The sequence below is a fragment of the Schistocerca cancellata genome, chromosome 4 (assembly GCF_023864275.1).
Source record: "Schistocerca cancellata isolate TAMUIC-IGC-003103 chromosome 4, iqSchCanc2.1, whole genome shotgun sequence".
In the NCBI taxonomy this organism is placed as follows: domain Eukaryota; kingdom Metazoa; phylum Arthropoda; class Insecta; order Orthoptera; family Acrididae; genus Schistocerca; species Schistocerca cancellata.
In genome coordinates, this window is record NC_064629.1 from 753,956,466 (window position 1) to 753,973,416 (window position 16,951).

General features: G+C 43.4%; 1 protein-coding gene across 1 annotated transcript in view; it reads right to left on the reverse strand.

The window, feature by feature from the left end:
• Positions 1 to 16,951, reverse strand: part of LOC126184427 (uncharacterized) — a 433,983-nt gene that overhangs the window by 79,507 nt on the left and 337,525 nt on the right. Inside the window, exon 4 of the mRNA XM_049926817.1 lies at positions 16,772 to 16,907. Coding sequence (XP_049782774.1) covers positions 16,772 to 16,907 — 136 coding nt within the window. The remainder of the gene's footprint in view (positions 1 to 16,771; positions 16,908 to 16,951) is intronic.

The window sequence follows — 16,951 nt, forward strand, 5'->3', positions numbered from 1 at the left end:
ACTGGAAGAAAGCGCAGGTCGTTCCCATTTTCAAGAAGGGTCATAAATCAGATGCGAATAATTATAGGCCTATTTCGCTTACGTCAATCTGTTGTAGAATAATGGAACATGTTTTGTGTTCTCGTATTATGACGTTCTTAGATAATACAAATCTCCTTCATCATAACCAACATGGATTCCGCAAACAGAGATCATGTGAAACTCAGCTCGCCCTATTTGCCCAAGAAATTCACAGTGCCGTAGACACTGGCGAGCAGATTGATGCCGTATTCCTGGACTTCAGGAAGGCATTTGATACGGTTCCGCACTTACGTTTAGTGAAAAAAATACGAGCTTACGGAATATCGGACCAGGTTTGTGATTGGATTCAGGATTTCCTAGAAGAAAGAACACAACATGTCATTCTTAACGGTTCAAAATCTGCAGATGTAGAGGTAATTTCGGGAGTACCGCAAGGAAGCGTGATAGGCCCTTTATTGTTTACAATATACATAAATGACTTAGTTGACAACATCGGTAGCTCCGTGAGGCTATTTGCAGATGACACGGTTGTCTACAAGAAAGTAGCAACATCAGAAGACTCGTACGTACTCCAGGAAGACCTGCAGAGGATTAATGCATGGTGCGACAGCTGGCAGCTTTCCCTAAACGTAGATAAATGTAATATAATGCGCATACATAGGGGCAGAAATCCATTCCAGTACGATTATGCCATAGGTGGTAAATCATTGGAAGCGGTAACGACCGTAAAATACTTAGGAGTTACTATCCGGAGCGATCTGAAGTGGAATGATCACATAAAACAAATAGTGGGAAAAGCAGGCGCCAGGTTGAGATTCATAGGAAGAATTCTAAGAAAATGTGACTCATCGACGAAAGAAGTAGCTTACAAAACGCTTGTTCGTCCGATTCTTGAGTATTGCTCATCAGTATGGGACCCTTACCAGGTTGGATTAATAGAAGAGATAGACATGATCCAGCGAAAAGCAGCGCGATTCGTCATGGGGACATTTAGTCAGCGCGAGAGCGTTACGGAGATGCTGAACAAGCTCCAGTGGCGGACACTTCAAGAAAGGCGTTACGCAATACGGAGAGGTTTATCATTGAAATTACGAGAGAGCACATTCCGGGAAGAGATGGGCAACATATTACTACCGCCCACATATATCTCGCGTAATGATCACAACGAAAAGATCCGAGAAATTAGAGCAAATACGGAGACTTACAAGCAGTCGTTCTTCCCACGCACAATTCGTGAATGGAACAGGGAAGGGGGGATCAGATAGTGGTACAATAAGTACCCTCCGCCACACACCGTAAGGTGGCTCGCGGAGTATAGATGTAGATGTAGATGTAGATAGTGCTCAGAGCAATTTGAACCATTTTTTTGAACCACTACTATGATCAACGAATGTTCTTGGTAGTTGTCCGCTTACAGTCCAGTCTACATCATATGCGCCCCAGGCAGTCAAATGTGGAGTGAACAATCGACTTGCAGGGGTTAGCATGTTCGTGTGATCTCGAGTGTAAAAACAGTAGCACGTTGTGCAGACACTCCAGTTTGCAATGTAGTGGAGCTGCTGGAACCATGCGGGGCAATACCGAGTTACACGGTAGCACATTCGGGTCCGACGATAGACGAGGTACCACAAATTTCGGGATCGGAGGAGTCGAGTACTGCAGCGGAAAATGTGTTTTTGAACGATTGACATATGGTAAAATTTGGCGAGTCTTACCAGGGGAACATATCCCCGTCTGAGTTATTCGTGCCTTAGCGACCACATCGTACAGTCGATCTGTGGAGAGCAGTGATGGAGGGGATTCACCGGAGCCCCGGCACCGATCGACTACAAAGGTAGGAGCGGCAGCGGGTCGCTCCCGATCTCTGCTGCGTGAGTCACCCGCTGTTCTTCCTCCGCGTCAGACTCGCCCCTGCGGACACTGCAGTCTTGTCATACTGCTGGTCATCATACGAGACGTGGCAAATGCCCCTATTTCTTTGCAACTTGTCGAGCTTGCCACACGCCAAGACATGTACCAGAGGTGTATAACGGCAAGAAGCGCTGTGGGACAACGTTCCCGATCCCACGAGCGTGTCAGTGGGCCTAGAGCTGCAGCGTATCGTGGTTGACTTGCAGCTGGTTGGCCGTTGCACCAAGTTTCAATTAGACTAAGGGGTCTCAGACAGCTTGATCAATTTAGATGCTGTCACCGGCTGGGGTGCCCTCTCCCCAACCCACCCCCGCTTACAGCGCTCTCAGCGCTAAGTAGTGTCTCATAGTGGACAGTAGATTCCCTTGAAGGGACAACTACTATTTGTGGCCAAATACAAAAGTGTGGAATGCCAGATCACGCTTCTGACAGTTAGTTCACAGCTGGCAGAAAACATTCCTAGACTTCATGCTTTCTGTATTTTTGGATTCACACAAGCTGATAAAGTTAATCTTGTCTCTTGGGTAGTACCATTTCAGAACTTGAAGCCATTATGCAGCTATTTGACCAACTTTTTAGTAAGGGCCTGAGCAGAGCCATTAGTTTTGAGACCTGTATTATACTGAAGCCGTCGGTAGTTCCTGCATTACGTCGAGGCTACCCAGTGCTAATTACTATGCGAGATGAAGTGAAGGCGTAAGAGACAGATGGCAGAACTCCAAGTGCTGTCACCGGTTTTATCAAGCCAGTAGGCTAACATCATGGTTAAGATACAGAAACACAATGGCGATGTTAGGCTTTGTGGTGATTTCTAGCACACAGTCAACACACAAAGAAAAATAATGTTTATCCCATATCGCATCCCAAGGAATTGCTGGCTAAGTTGACCAGTAGTCGGAATTTTTCCAAAATTGCCCTCAGGGATGCATACTTGCAGTTGCCATTGGAGCTGAGTCTTGGCAGATTACTGGATACTCAGGATGTACCAGTTTAACCGTCTGCCATTTGGGGTAGCTTCACCTGCAGGAAATTCCAGCGTTTTCTTGAGAACCGTATCAAAGACATTTTGCAATGTGAAAACTATTTGGATCGCATTTCGATTACTGGCTCCATGAGAGAACAGATTTAAAAAAAAAAAAAAAAAAAAAAAAAAAGGAAGAACGTCTGTAGGTTAGGCAACCCCTTCAACACGCCTTAGGTAGAGGTTTGCCTACCTTCAGGCGCTAGAGCACCTGCGAGAATAAATTTGTGTCAAAGTTTATGACAGGTATATTTTTTAAGTGCTAAACAAAGGTGCGTGGGTGGGACCGAGGGTGTTGCCAAACTGTGGGATCTTAGAAGGACCCTTTGCCGTTTTATCCATGCACATGACAATGTAGCACTCCCACGCGATCACGGCACAAGCGAGCATGAAACAGGAGCGCTGAAAAAAGCATAAAACCCATTTTCTACTTCTGATCACCTTTAAATTTCGACGAATGGTTTTGAAATGTCCCTAATGGTTCCAGCTTGTATACCAGAGCAAAAAGTGCGGTCGCACTACATTCCAAAGGGGTCAGATGACGTTGTCCGTACAGTAAGACTGAAACGCCCAGTGGTTGGCAGTAGTATCGAAAGTTGTCAAAAAGGTCGTCGTGTTGCTCATTGCACTGTAAACTGTCGTTTTCGACAGCAAAATGTGTGCGAATCAACGCGCCAAGGGAAGGGGTAGTTGAGCACCCGTAAGAAAACCGTGTGGTTTCAACGCTGTGTGTCGTGCTTCTGATGTCCGTCGGAGGGGCGGCAAAAGAAGGGGTGAAATGTGGGTAACAGGGGTTGTGACAACCTACCCATCATGTGACACGTCCGCGGTAGCGTTGGGCATAATTGTGGGAAATTTTGTGCCAGTGGGAGATTAACCCACCTCAAAGCACACATGAACTTTTGAGCTGTGACCTTTCATTCATATGTGTCGACACTTTGCTGTCTGAAGTGTCTCTGAGCCCGAGGATGACGTCACAGGGCGCCATGCTTTTGTACCGTTGCAGAGGAACGTTGTGGGCACATTTCAGCCAAATTTAAAACTGTTACGTCTGGTGCCGCACCCGTGGCCCGCAGGCCGTGCCACATCACCAGCACGGTTCCGCCGTCTCGGCACGCACTGGACGGTTGCAAGGCATCCTGGTGGGACATAAGGGGTGACAACTTTACGTAATTGCGGTGGATCAGCAGTGTCTGACATGTCTTGCAAACCAGCTGAGCAGTGGGTGCCACCGACAGGCACACAGGAACCCTTAGCACAGGCAGTGGAGATCAACTGATCCTCCCACCGCCTGTGCGCTGCTCATGGTATAATTTACAGCCTCGTCCAAACTCTATGGAAACCCACCACCCGGGAGACATATTTGTCGGGGGTGGGGGGGGGGGGGGGCGGAGGAGAAGGAATCTGAGGAGTACCACCCTCCTACTACTACGCCGCAGCTAGCAGAAATTGCCCCCCCCCCCCCCCCCAGCCCTCGTCGGTTCTCGAGCCCCAGTATCTCGTGGACGTCCTGGCATACAGCACCCAATGGAACCCCTGCCGGATATCCCTGTCGTCCTTCATAACTTGAATCGACGACTCCAACACATGCTGGGGGCATTTTTGGATCTAAATGCCCTTAAAGGGTGAGGGGTCAGGGAGGGGATTCGGTAACCCCGCAAGACTGATGTATGTCGGGCGAGGAGTTGTTTACGGACGAGAATCGGGGTGAACCGTGACTCCACCGTAAGCGGCGTGAGTGCCTTTGGAGTCGTATGTTTCCTGATACTATCACGTGGACACCGAAGTCAGTCGCATGCTAGCACCAGCCCAAATTCTTGGTTGCTTGGCCTACGCTCGCTTACATTCGTGTGTGAATTCTTCGCTCTGCCGCGTTTTCTTAGTTCCGTGTTTGTCCCTGAGCGTGTTCTCAGAACCTCTGCTCGCTGGTTAGGTTGACACTGAGTTTTTCTGGGCGCCAAGCGTAGTTGCACCCTGCGCTCATTCCCGTGCGTTTCCGTGAATGCTATCATTTCGCCACCCGAGATACAACAATATGCTTCGGATAAAAGCTCACGCAAAGATTCTGTGTAACGGAAGAGTAGACCAGTTGACCAAGCGAGCTTCTACATCTGGGGCTTCTATTGACATCCAGTTACCTTTCACCGATTTCTTGAACACAATAAAAGTGGAAGTCAGATCCCAGTTGGAAGAGAAATGGGAAACTACTGCAAATAAAGGAAAATATTATGGTTTGGCTCAACTCGACATACTTCGCTTACCTTGGTTTCATAACATGTCAGTACACCACAGATGTATTAGAATAGCCACTCGGATGAGATTCAATCATGGTAGCTTCCCTTCTCATTTCTATCGTCTATCGCTATGAAATTCAGGCACTTGTTATTTCAGTAATTCAGATGTTGGAGATATTTATCATTTACTCTTCGCATATTCCACGTGCCAACAAGATAGAGAACAAATCCTCCCAGAACTGAGAAACCTCAGAGCATCATTCACTACAGGTATTACCGGTCTTTTACTGAAGAATGATAGGGCAGCTCTTGGATATCTGATAATATTTGTTTTAGGCAGCAATTTCCAATCTGACCACGGAACTATAGGCAAAGTTGAATCACCAGTGTAGTAATTAATTAATAAAATTTTCTTTAATAATATCGATTTGCAACTGACTTTTTAGAGTAAATATGATTGTATCTCAGAAGTGTTGTGACTGTACGAACCTGTTGGTAAACATTTTTTATAAAGACAAATTTAATTATTACTTCTGCGTTCAGACATTAAGAAGCTTTTCCTTTTCTTTAATAGAGAAGAAATATTGTTTTTTCTTTATAAGTAATTTGTCATTTACACGAAGAATGGAAATTTCAAACATTGTATGTGCCATTATTTCACGAAACACGTTATTAGTGCGGTTGTGTGCTTGGGACTTTGCTGTCTGTTCCTAGACTTGTTCCAAGTGCCAAATTACGGTGAAAATGTTTCACGCTATTTTGTCGAAAGCTGACATGTTGAGACCGTAGATGTAATAATATAACGTTTATAAGTGAAATATCAACCAGCCACAAATAGGGTTTAACAAAGTTTATTTGGACTTTCTATTATCCTAGTGCAGCAAACCAATAACGGCTACAAAACGAGGCATCAGCAAGAAAACAAAAGGAAACGTGTAACAATCATCTGAAGATGGATTTGTGAAAATCCGAAATCGGTCATAGTTTCATCCAAATAAACCTTGTTAAACCATACTTGTGGCTGGTTGCTGTTTCAGTTAAAACGTTACAGAAAATCTTTCAAAAATGTATTACTAGATGATACATGGTCTTCCTGCCAAGCAGTTCTTCCCTCAGAAGTTTCAACTGCCATGCGTTAAGGTCTCCTCCATTTAGTGGATGCACAGTTCGAGTGGTAAGCAGAGTGCGTGTAAGATTTTCTCTGTATCGATAAAAGATCATTGTAATGGAACGAGATAATTTGGGTTTCAAAAATGGTAAAAAGCAGTACGATCAAAATGTCTCAAGCACATGCATCTCAAGAAGCTATTAAAAATTCTTACTCTGAAACGGAGGATTGGAAAAATGTCAAAGTATTCAAAAGAGGAAAGGCAATGGCTGATGTACGGCATGCCGTAATTCAACTGAAAATTAGCAACGTTTGTCAGTTACAGAACAGAAAGACCTGTTGCCGAAATTGTCATTTCTTCCTCCACAGCGCAGGGAGATCTGCAATAAATTTTGCAACATCTGATCCCAACAATGGAGTTGTGTAAGAAAGAGAAGACAATACTGAAACATTTTTCACGAATTTAATTTTGTTAATCTTTTGTAAAAACATAAGAGACATGAGAAATGGGTTTTGGTGATAAAACAGTACTTCAATATCTCTGCATTCGTTTTATCAAATAAATGGCTCAAATGGCTCTGAGCACTACTTAAACCTAACTAATCTAAGGACATCACACACATCCATGCCCGAGGCAGGATTCGAACCTGCGACCGTAGCGGTCTCGCGGTTCCAGACTGTAGCGCCTAGAACCGCACGGCCATAGTTTTATCAAAAAATAAAACATCGTGGTCTGGTATTAATACTGCCTGAGAGAAAAACTTCCTTACTTACACTTAGAACCAGTCCGTTCCCTGGTATAGCACCTAGAATGTTCTTAATAAATTTAATGGTTTCTTATTTGTCTCATAGTTTTTTGCAGTGATGAGGTGAGCAGTATAAGTTCGTGGTATCAGAATACCTTTTCAATTTTTTGGATACAAATAGGTTATATAAAAAACGAGATACAGTATATTTTGATTCTCCCAACGAATTGATATTTGCCGCTTAGATCGTCTGACATTTCCACTCTTCTCATGATTTCAACAAAAATCAGTTTTGTTAGTGTCTAAATATACTATCCACATTGAAGGAGAAATAAAAAATTAGAAACTGTATATCTGAAGTTAATTGCGAAACAGATACCCCAGCTTGTGTATATAAAAAACAGAAAAAGCAGCTAACCAAGACCCTCATCTGAACTTGAACCCAAATTGGCAGGACTGGATTTCATCTGCCGGCCGTTGTGGCCGAGCGGCTCTAGGCGCTTCAGTCTGGAACCGCGCGACCGCTACGGTCGTAGGTTCGAATCCTGCCTCGGGCATGGATGTGTGTGTTGTCCTTAGGTTAGTTAGGTCTAAGTAGTTCTAAGTTCTAGGGGACTGATGACCTCTGAAGTTAAGTCCCATAGTGCTCAGAGCCATTTTGAACATTTGGAAGTCGTCTATAGACGCGGATTTCTAGGTTTCAAAAAAGTACTACGTACTGAGAAACCAGAGCGAACGCTTCGCACTAGAGGAAAAATTCATATCTACAGTATGGAGGACAATGGCATCAAGAAGGCGGAAGTGGCCACAGTACAAATACTGTGTCCTTCACTCCTACAGTCTGTCCGCCCTTTTGTACCCTATTATACGACAGAAAAGCCTCATTCACAGCGCTGGTCTAAGTCGCTGAACGGTATGCAGGTAACCTGAGCCTTCTGTGTGCGCACCCTGAGGTCGTGAGCTACCTGTGGTGTCTGCTACTGCACATCCGGTCGTGGCTAGTCCAACCGGCCTTCAGACATCTGCGCTAAACGGGGGTTTCTGTTCGTACTTGGAATATTATGGGGATTGAGGGGACGGGCACGCCGCCCCCCTCACCACTTTTATACTCCTATGATGAAAGACTTGTGTATGTGATTTCTTCACCAAAACCAACACCAGAACTCAAACTCCGCATTTCTAACGCGCTCGCTTCGGTGACTCCAGATATGCTGCAGAACGTATGACGTCAAATGGATTATCGCTTAGGTGTTGACCTCGTGACCGGAGTCGGTGGAGGAGCGCGACAAAAATATGGAAACAGCGCGAGAAACGCATACTTGAAGATAAATTTAGATGTTGGTCAAGCATGTTGTATTTGACCAGGAACGGCATCTGTGCAATGTCCTCAATACATCGAAGGCGTCAGTCGTGGTCCGAACACTGTTGTGAGCCCATTATGTCGAAACTAAGAGAATTCGAAAGTGGGCACAAAGTTGGCACTCGTACGGTGGATTCTTCCGTAACCAAAGTAGCCGAAGTAATTGGTCGTTTCAAGAGGCACCGTATCGAATATTTATATCGCAAACATGGAAAGCGGAAAACCATCATCCGTTAAGTTACAATATAGACGAAAGTGTGTGTTGACTGATCGCTGAGGACGACCACTGAAGAGGATTGTGAAGAAAGAAAGAAAGAGAACGACAAATGCAAAAGTCACTGCAGAACTGAATGTCGCACTCGCGAACCATGTCAGCTCCAAAACAGCACGAAAGGATCTCCATCAACATGGAGTATCAGGGAGAGCTGGAATTCCAAAACCATTCATCATTGACGCAAATACCCACAACAGCAAAACGTGCTGCAGAAGCCATAAAACCTGGACTGCGGAGCAGTGGAAGATTGTCCTTTAGTCGGATGAGTCTTGTTTCACTTCTGTTCCCAACTTCTGATGGAGTTTATGGCTCAAACGTAAAGCATGGCGAGGATTCGGTGATGATTTGGGCAGCCGTACTGTGGTATTCCATAGACTACATTGTTATTCTCAAGGGTCCATTACTACCAATTTACGACCATTATCGCTGATCAGGTCCATCCCCTTTAGAATTCTGGTTTCACAACAGTGACACTATATTGTAACCCGACAAGGCCCCCGTTCCCATAGTTCGCATCATCCAGGACTGGCTTTGTGAACACGAGGCTTTGCTGTAGTATCTCTCCTGGCCACCGCAGTCACCATATCTCAATATTATTGAGCCTTTGTTGTCTACTTGCCATCGAATGCTCCTCTATCACCGTTGCCTAAAGTTGCCACTATGTTGCAGGAAGAATGGTATAAGATTACTTTTAAAACCATACAGGACATGTATTTATCTTTTCAGAGACGACTGGAAGCTGTTTCGAATGCCAACGGTTTTTATACACCGTACTAGACATGGTAATGTATGGTGTTTTTGGTGTTTTCGTATTTTTCCCCATCCTCTGTAGGACACCTATCAAGTATGTAAGAAAATATTGAACTTTCTTTTACATTCTCTGTATTTATTATTGATGCAAGGCCATCTATTACATCGCTTTCATCACGGGTAATCGCTATGTTAATTTTGAATCGTATGTTGTTGTTGCTGTTGTGGTCTTCAGTCCTGAGACTGGTTTGATGCAGCTCTCCATGCTACTCTATCCTGTGAAAGCTTCTTCATCTCCCAGTACCTACTGCAACCTACATCCTTCTGAATCTGCTTTGTGTATTCATCTATTGGTCTCCCTCTACGATTTTTACCCTCCACGCTGCCCTCCAGTGCTAAATTTGTGACCCCTTGATGCCTCAGAACATGTCCTACCAACCGGTCCCTTCTTCTTGTCAAGTTGTGCCACAAACTCCTCTTCTCCCCAATTCTATTCAATACCTCCTCATTAGTTATGTGATCTACCCATCTAATCTTCAGCATTCTTCTGTAGCACCACATTTCGAAAGCTTCTATTCTCTTCTTGTCCAAACTATTTATCGTCCATGTTTCACTTCCATACATGGCTACACTCCAACCAAATACTTCCAGAAACGACTTCCTGACACTTAAATCACTGACACTCGATGTTAAAAAATTTCTCTTCTTCAGAAACGCTTTCCTAGCCATTGCCAGTCTACATTTTATATCCTCTCTACTTTGACCATCATCAGTTATTTTGCTCCCCAAATAGCAAAACTCCTTTACTACTTTAAGTGTCTCATTTCCTAATCTAATTCCCTCAGCATCACCCGACTTAATTCGACTACATTCCATGATCCTCGTTTTGCTTTTGTTGATGTTCATCTTATATCCTCCTTTCAAGACACTGTTCATTCCATTCAACTGTTCTTCCAAGTCCTTTGCTGTCTCTGACAGAATTACAATGTCATCGGCGAACCTCAAAGTTTTTATTTCTTCTCCATGGATTTTAATACCTACTCCGAACTTTTCTTTTGTTTTCTAACATTTGTAGAGTTAGAGAAAGCTTTTGACAATGTTGAGTGGAATACACTCTTTCAAATTATAAAGGTGGCAGGGGTAAAATACAGGGAGCGAAAGGCTATTTACATTTTGTACAGAAACCAGATGGCAGTTATAATAGTCGATGGGCATGAAAGGGAAGCAGTGCTTGGGAAGTGACTGAGAGAGGGTTGTAGCATCTCTTCTATGTTATTCAATCTGTATATTGAGCAAGCAGTAAAGGAAACACAAGAAATATTCGGAGTAGGTATTAAAATCCATGGAGAAGAAATAAAAACTTTGAGGCATGCCTATGACATTGTAATTCTGTCAGAGACAGCAAAGGACTTGGAAGAGTAGTTGAACGGAATGGACAGTGTCTTGAAAGGAGGATATAAGAAGAACACCTTTTTGCCTGTTTCATTTACTGCATTTTTATATTTTCTCCTTTCATCAATTAAATTCAATATTTCTTCTGTTACCCAAGGATTTCTACTAGCCCTCGTCTTTTTACCTAATTGATTCTCTGCTGCCTTCACTTCTTCATCCCTCAGAGCTACCCGATCGTCTTCTATTGTATTTCTTCCCCCCATTCGTGACAGTTGTTCCCTTATGCTCTCCCTGAAACTCTGTACAACCTCTGGTTTAGTCTGTGTATCCAGGTCCCATCTCCTTAGATTTCCACCTTTTTGTAGTTTCTTCAGTTTTAATCTACAGTTCATAACCAATAGATTGTGGTCAGAGTCCACATCTGCTACTGGAAATGTCTTACGATTTAAAACCTGGTTCCTGAATCACGGTCTTACTCTTATACAGGGTGTTACAAAAAGGTACGGCCAAACTTTCAATAAACATTCCTCACACACAAAGAATGAAAATATGTTTTGTGGACATGTGTCCGGAAACGCTTACTTTCCATGTTAGAGCTCATTTTATTACTTCTCTTCAAATCACATTAATCATGGAATGGAAACACACAGCAACAGGACGTACCAGCGTGACTTCAAACACTTTGTTACAGGAAATGTTCAAAATGTCCTCCGTTAGCGAGGATACATGCATCCACCCTCCGTCGCATGGAATCCCTGATGCGCTGATGCAGACCTGGGGAATGGCGTATTGTATCACAGCCGTCCACAATTCGAGCACGAAGAGTCTCTACATTTGGTACCGTGGTTGCGTAGACAAGAGATTTCAAATGCCCCCGTAAATGAAAGTCAAGAGGCTTGAGGTCAGGAGAGCGTGGAGGCCATGGAAGTGGTCCGCCTCTACCAATCCATCGGTCACCGAATCTGTTGTTGAGAAGCGTACGAACACTTCGACTGAAATGTGCAGGAGCTCCATCGTGCATGAACCACATGTTGTGTCGTACTTGTAAAGGCACATGTGCTAGCAGCACAGGTAGAGTATCCCGTATGAAATCATGATAACGTGCTCCATTGAGCGTAGGTGGAAGAACATGGGGCCCAATCAAGACATCACCAACAATGCCTGCCCAAACGTTCACAGAAAATCTGTGTTGATGATGTGATTGCACAATTGCGTGCGGATTCTCGTCAGCCCACACATGTTGATTGTGAACATTTACAATTTGATCACGTTGGAATGAAGCCTCATCCGTAAAGGTTGCACTGAAATGAGGATTGACACATTGTTGAATGAACCATTCGCAGAAGTGTACCCGTGGAGGCCAATCAGCTGCTGATAGTGCCTGCACACGCTGTACATGATACGGAAACAACTGGTTCTCCCGTAGCACTCTCCATACAGTGACGTCGTCAACGTTACCTTGTACAGCAGCAACTTCTCTGACGCTGACATTAGGGTTATAGTCAACTGCACGAAGAATTGCCTCGTCCATCGCAGGTGTACTCGTCGTTCTAGGTCTTCCCCAGTCGCGAGTCATAGGCTGGAATGTTCCGTGCTCCCTAAGACGCCGATCAATTGCTTCGAACGTCTTCCTGTCGGGACACCTTCTTTCTGGAAATCTGTCTCGATACAAACGTACCGCGCCACGGCTATTGCCCCGTGCTAATCCATACATCAAATGAGCATCTACCAACTCCGCATTTATAAACATTACACTGACTGCAAAACCACGTTCGTGATGAACACTAACCTGTTGATGCTACGTACTGATGTGCTTGATGCTAGTACTGTAGAGCAATGAGTCGCATGTCAATACAAGCACCGAAGTCAACATTACCTTCCTTCAATTGGGCCAACTGGCGGTGAATCGAGGAAGTACAGTACATACTGACGAAACTGAAATGAGCTCTAACATGGAAATTAAGCGTTTCCGGACACAGGTCCACATAACATCTTTTCTTTATTTGTGTGTGAGGAATGTTTCCTGAAAGTTTGGCCGTACCTTTCTGTAACACCCTGTATAATCTATCTGAGACTTTCCAGTATCTCCAGGCTTCTTCCATGCATACAACCTTCTTTCATGATTCTTGAACCAAGTGTTAGCTATGATTAAGTTATGCTCTGTGCAAAATTCTACCAAACGGCTTCCTCTTTCATTTCTTATCCCCAACCCATATTCAACTATGTTTGCTTCTCTCCCTTTTCCTACTCTCGAATTCCAGTCACCCATGACTATTAAATATTCGTCTTCCATTACTACTTGAATAATTTCTTTTATCTCATCACACATTTCATCAATTTCTTCATCATCTGCAGAGCTAGTTGGCATATAAACTTGTACTACTGTAGTAGGTGTGGGCTTCGTGTCTATCTTGGCCACAATAATGCGTTCACTATGCTGTTTGTAGTAGCTTACCCGCACTCCTATTTTTTTATTCATTATTAAACCTACTCCTGCATTACCCCTATTTGATTTGGTATTTATAACCCTGTATTCACCTGACCAAAAGTCTTGTTCCTTCTGCCAGCGAACTTCACTAATTCCCACTATACATCATATAATAGATATAAAAACGTCTAAAGCGAATCTACCTTTCCTGAGTCTACTCTGTCCCTCTCATAAGACACTTCCGCTATGGGCTTTCACCTTATATTTATTATGATGGTGTATACGAGTTTATATATTGCACTGAGAAAACACTTCCGTCTAAGTTTTAAACTCCCTTTGATGACCCAACTTTAAACAGCGATGTTACCTTTGCAGTTACAGAGTACTGTATCTCCGTCATTAGATGTATTTATTTTAAAGTGGCTGAACCTATATTGTATGTATTTACGAAGTAACTTATTGCACAGTTCTTTATTGGTAACAGGTCACTTTTACATTAAACATTTCGTCCACAAAAATTCCATCGTTGTTCGGTAGTATGAAGACCGGGAATGGCTTCAGATAACCATCTCCTGTCAATGATTGGTCCAGTTGGACCTGAAGACCCAGTCCATTCCATGTAAATATAGCCCCCACCATTACGGAGCCACAACCCGCTTGGACAGTGTTTTGTTGTCAACTTGGGTCCATGGCTTTATGGGGTCTGCACCACACTCGAACAATATCATCGGCTCTTACCAACTGAAATCGGGACTCATCTGACCAGGCAACGGTTTTCCTGTTGTCTAGGGTCCAACTGATATGGTCACGAGCCTAGGAGAGGCGCTGCAGGCGATGCCGTGCTGTTAGCAAAGGCACTCGCGCCGGTCGTCTGCTGCCGGAGCCCATTAACGCCAAATTTCGCCACACTGTCCTAAAGGATACGTTCGTCGTACGTCCCACATCGATTTCTGCGGTTATTTCACGCAGTGTTGCTTGTCTGTTAGCACTGACAACTCTATGCAAACGCCGCTGCTCTTGGTCCTTAAGGGGAGCCGGAGGTGGTCAAATCCAAAAAATTACGATTTTTTTTTTGCTACCGAAAATTAATTGGAACATTCCTCTTTAATGTAAACTTTGAATTATTGTTCTACTCGCCCTGGAAGTGGATTTATTATCATTTTTCTTCACGCCTGCAGAGGAAATGGGCGGGCGCTGAATGCATCTAACACCCTCTCGTGACTTCCTGGCGAACTGCTTGGGATTTTTTCGGCCTGTTACGCATACAGCGCCTATGTTACGCATACAGCGAGTGTGCAAGGGTTGGCTACATTGTTTTCTGTGACAAATGAAGCGCTAAGAGCGCGGAGCATCGTCTCTTTGCTGTTTACCGTTTCGAATTAGTTCAGTGTTGCGCCTGTTGTTGGTAGTATTATACTTCTTGTGTAAAGCGTTGTTCTGGTTACGATGCCACGTTTTAGTAACCGTGTATATAAGAAGAGGAAGAATGTAGGGAAAAGAAAATTAACACTAATACCAAGTTGCGATACTACAATTACTGAAACAGTGCGTTCTTCTGCTAAGCAACACATGGCCGGCCATAGCCCTGTGACATCTTCTAGCAAGAAGCTGACTGGTGGAAGTGACAGATTTCGTGAATATGTTAGTGACAGTGATGATATTTTTCATGACTTAGCACAGCCAGAATTGTTACACAAATGTCTACACAGAAAGACGCAGAATCCTAATGAGAGCGTAAACAATTTGATTTGGAAAGTGATTCCTAAAAGGGTGTTTGTAAGCATAAAAACACTGCACTTTGGCATTTATGATGCAATAGCAACCTACAACCAAGGGAGCAGTGTGAAGTGTGAAGTTCTGAAGGCATTAGGATTTACAGCTGGGGTGAACACTGTACGAGCACTAAGAAATATTGACAGAGAAAGGATAAGAGGAGCAGAAAGAAGAGAAAGGCATATGAAGTATGATGGAACAACAGGCCAGAAAACAAGACAGAAGAGGAAGCTTTTGGAGGATGAAGAAGAAGACCCTGATAATCCATCCTATAGTGCAGGAATGTTTTGAGAAACTTTGATAGCCATTTCCCGTAAATTAGAATTTTTCGAATATAAGGAACATTTTCTCAAAATCCACTCAAGCTAGAGATATGAAATTTTTATACAGCACTCCTAGTGGTCAAACTTACATTGTAACACAGCCATTTGGCAATATGTTCAGTAGTTTCATTTCAGTTTAATTATAAAGCAATTATTTGTAAAAAAATTTGGGTCATTAATAAAAAAAATAATTGGAAGGAAACTAGAAAAGGTACTCCAAAATCCCTCTGTCATAACTGCAATACTAAACCACTCTATATGTAAAAAAATTCAAATTTTTCTATTTGGTAGTTTAGTCATAAATGTTCCTCAAACTTAGTGATTTTAACATGGGCAGCATAGGCACCTCCTGCTCCCCTTAAGTGAAGGCCGTCAGCCACATCGTTGTCTGTGGTGAGAGGTAATGCCTGAAATTTGGTATTCTCGGCACATTCTCGACACTGCGAATCTCGGATTATTGAATTCCCTAACGATTTCTGAAATGGAATGTCTCATGCGTCTACCCCCAACTACCACTACGCGTTCAAAATCTGTTAATTCCAATCGTGTGGCCATAACACGTCGGAAATCTTTTCACAAGAGTCACCTGAGTACAAATTGCAGCTCCGACAATGCACTGTCCTTTTGTACCTTGTGTACGCCGTAGTACCGCCATCCGTATAAGTGAATATCACATCACTACTGTCATCCCAGTGTAATGACCTCATTAAGGAAGTGGCATAGCTATCGTTTTTACTCAACGATTTTTTAAATATTTTGTCATTGTCCTCCTAAATATCTCTGGACGATATTAGAGAAACGACGTTACTGCCATAGAATATGACAGGGATTGGTGCTGGACTATGATGTCGTTTACATTTTGCAGCAGTTACTACTACACTGAAAACAATAATTTCTGCAGGATGAATCATCGTGGATCTATAACTTTTTCTGTGCCCGGCTGTCCATCCTCATGCCAATATGTTACCTTAATGGAAAGCATGTTCCGTCTTCTTCTATATGAATGTCATTATTTAAGTCGTCTGTAATTTAACTGTGAGCGTGTTCTGTGGAGATGGTAAACCAACTCGGCCTTTGCCTAATGGATTTGCAAAACCACTCAAAACATCCATATTGTACAGTTTTTCGGACCAGCAGCGGTTAATTCGTCATTCGTCTTCATCAGAGAATGAAATACCTTGATACACGATTTCACAAATTAGAAATTACCTGTTTACAAGTTACTGAAAAGGAAGTATGACCGTCAGATTGTCGGATCTAAAAAAAGTTACGTATAGTCGTGAAACTGTCTGGAGTCACAGTGTTAACTACACATGTAATAGATCGTTAGAAAATAATTCAGAGCAGTCATTTCTTAGATAATTTTCGTGGACCTGCATGTTAGAATATGTTCCATATGCAGAAATACATTTATGTGTGAATCAACTTACGTGCATGTGGGCCCCGTAGCCGGGGCTCCCGATAAATATCCAGTCAGTGTTCTTGTTCTCCGCAGTTGGGGGCAGGAAGTAGGGGCGCGTGTAGTGCTCCCTCAGGATACGAGCGATACGATCATCGCAGTTACTCCTGAAATACAGTAACCAGCCATTACAATTCTTACGATTAACCTG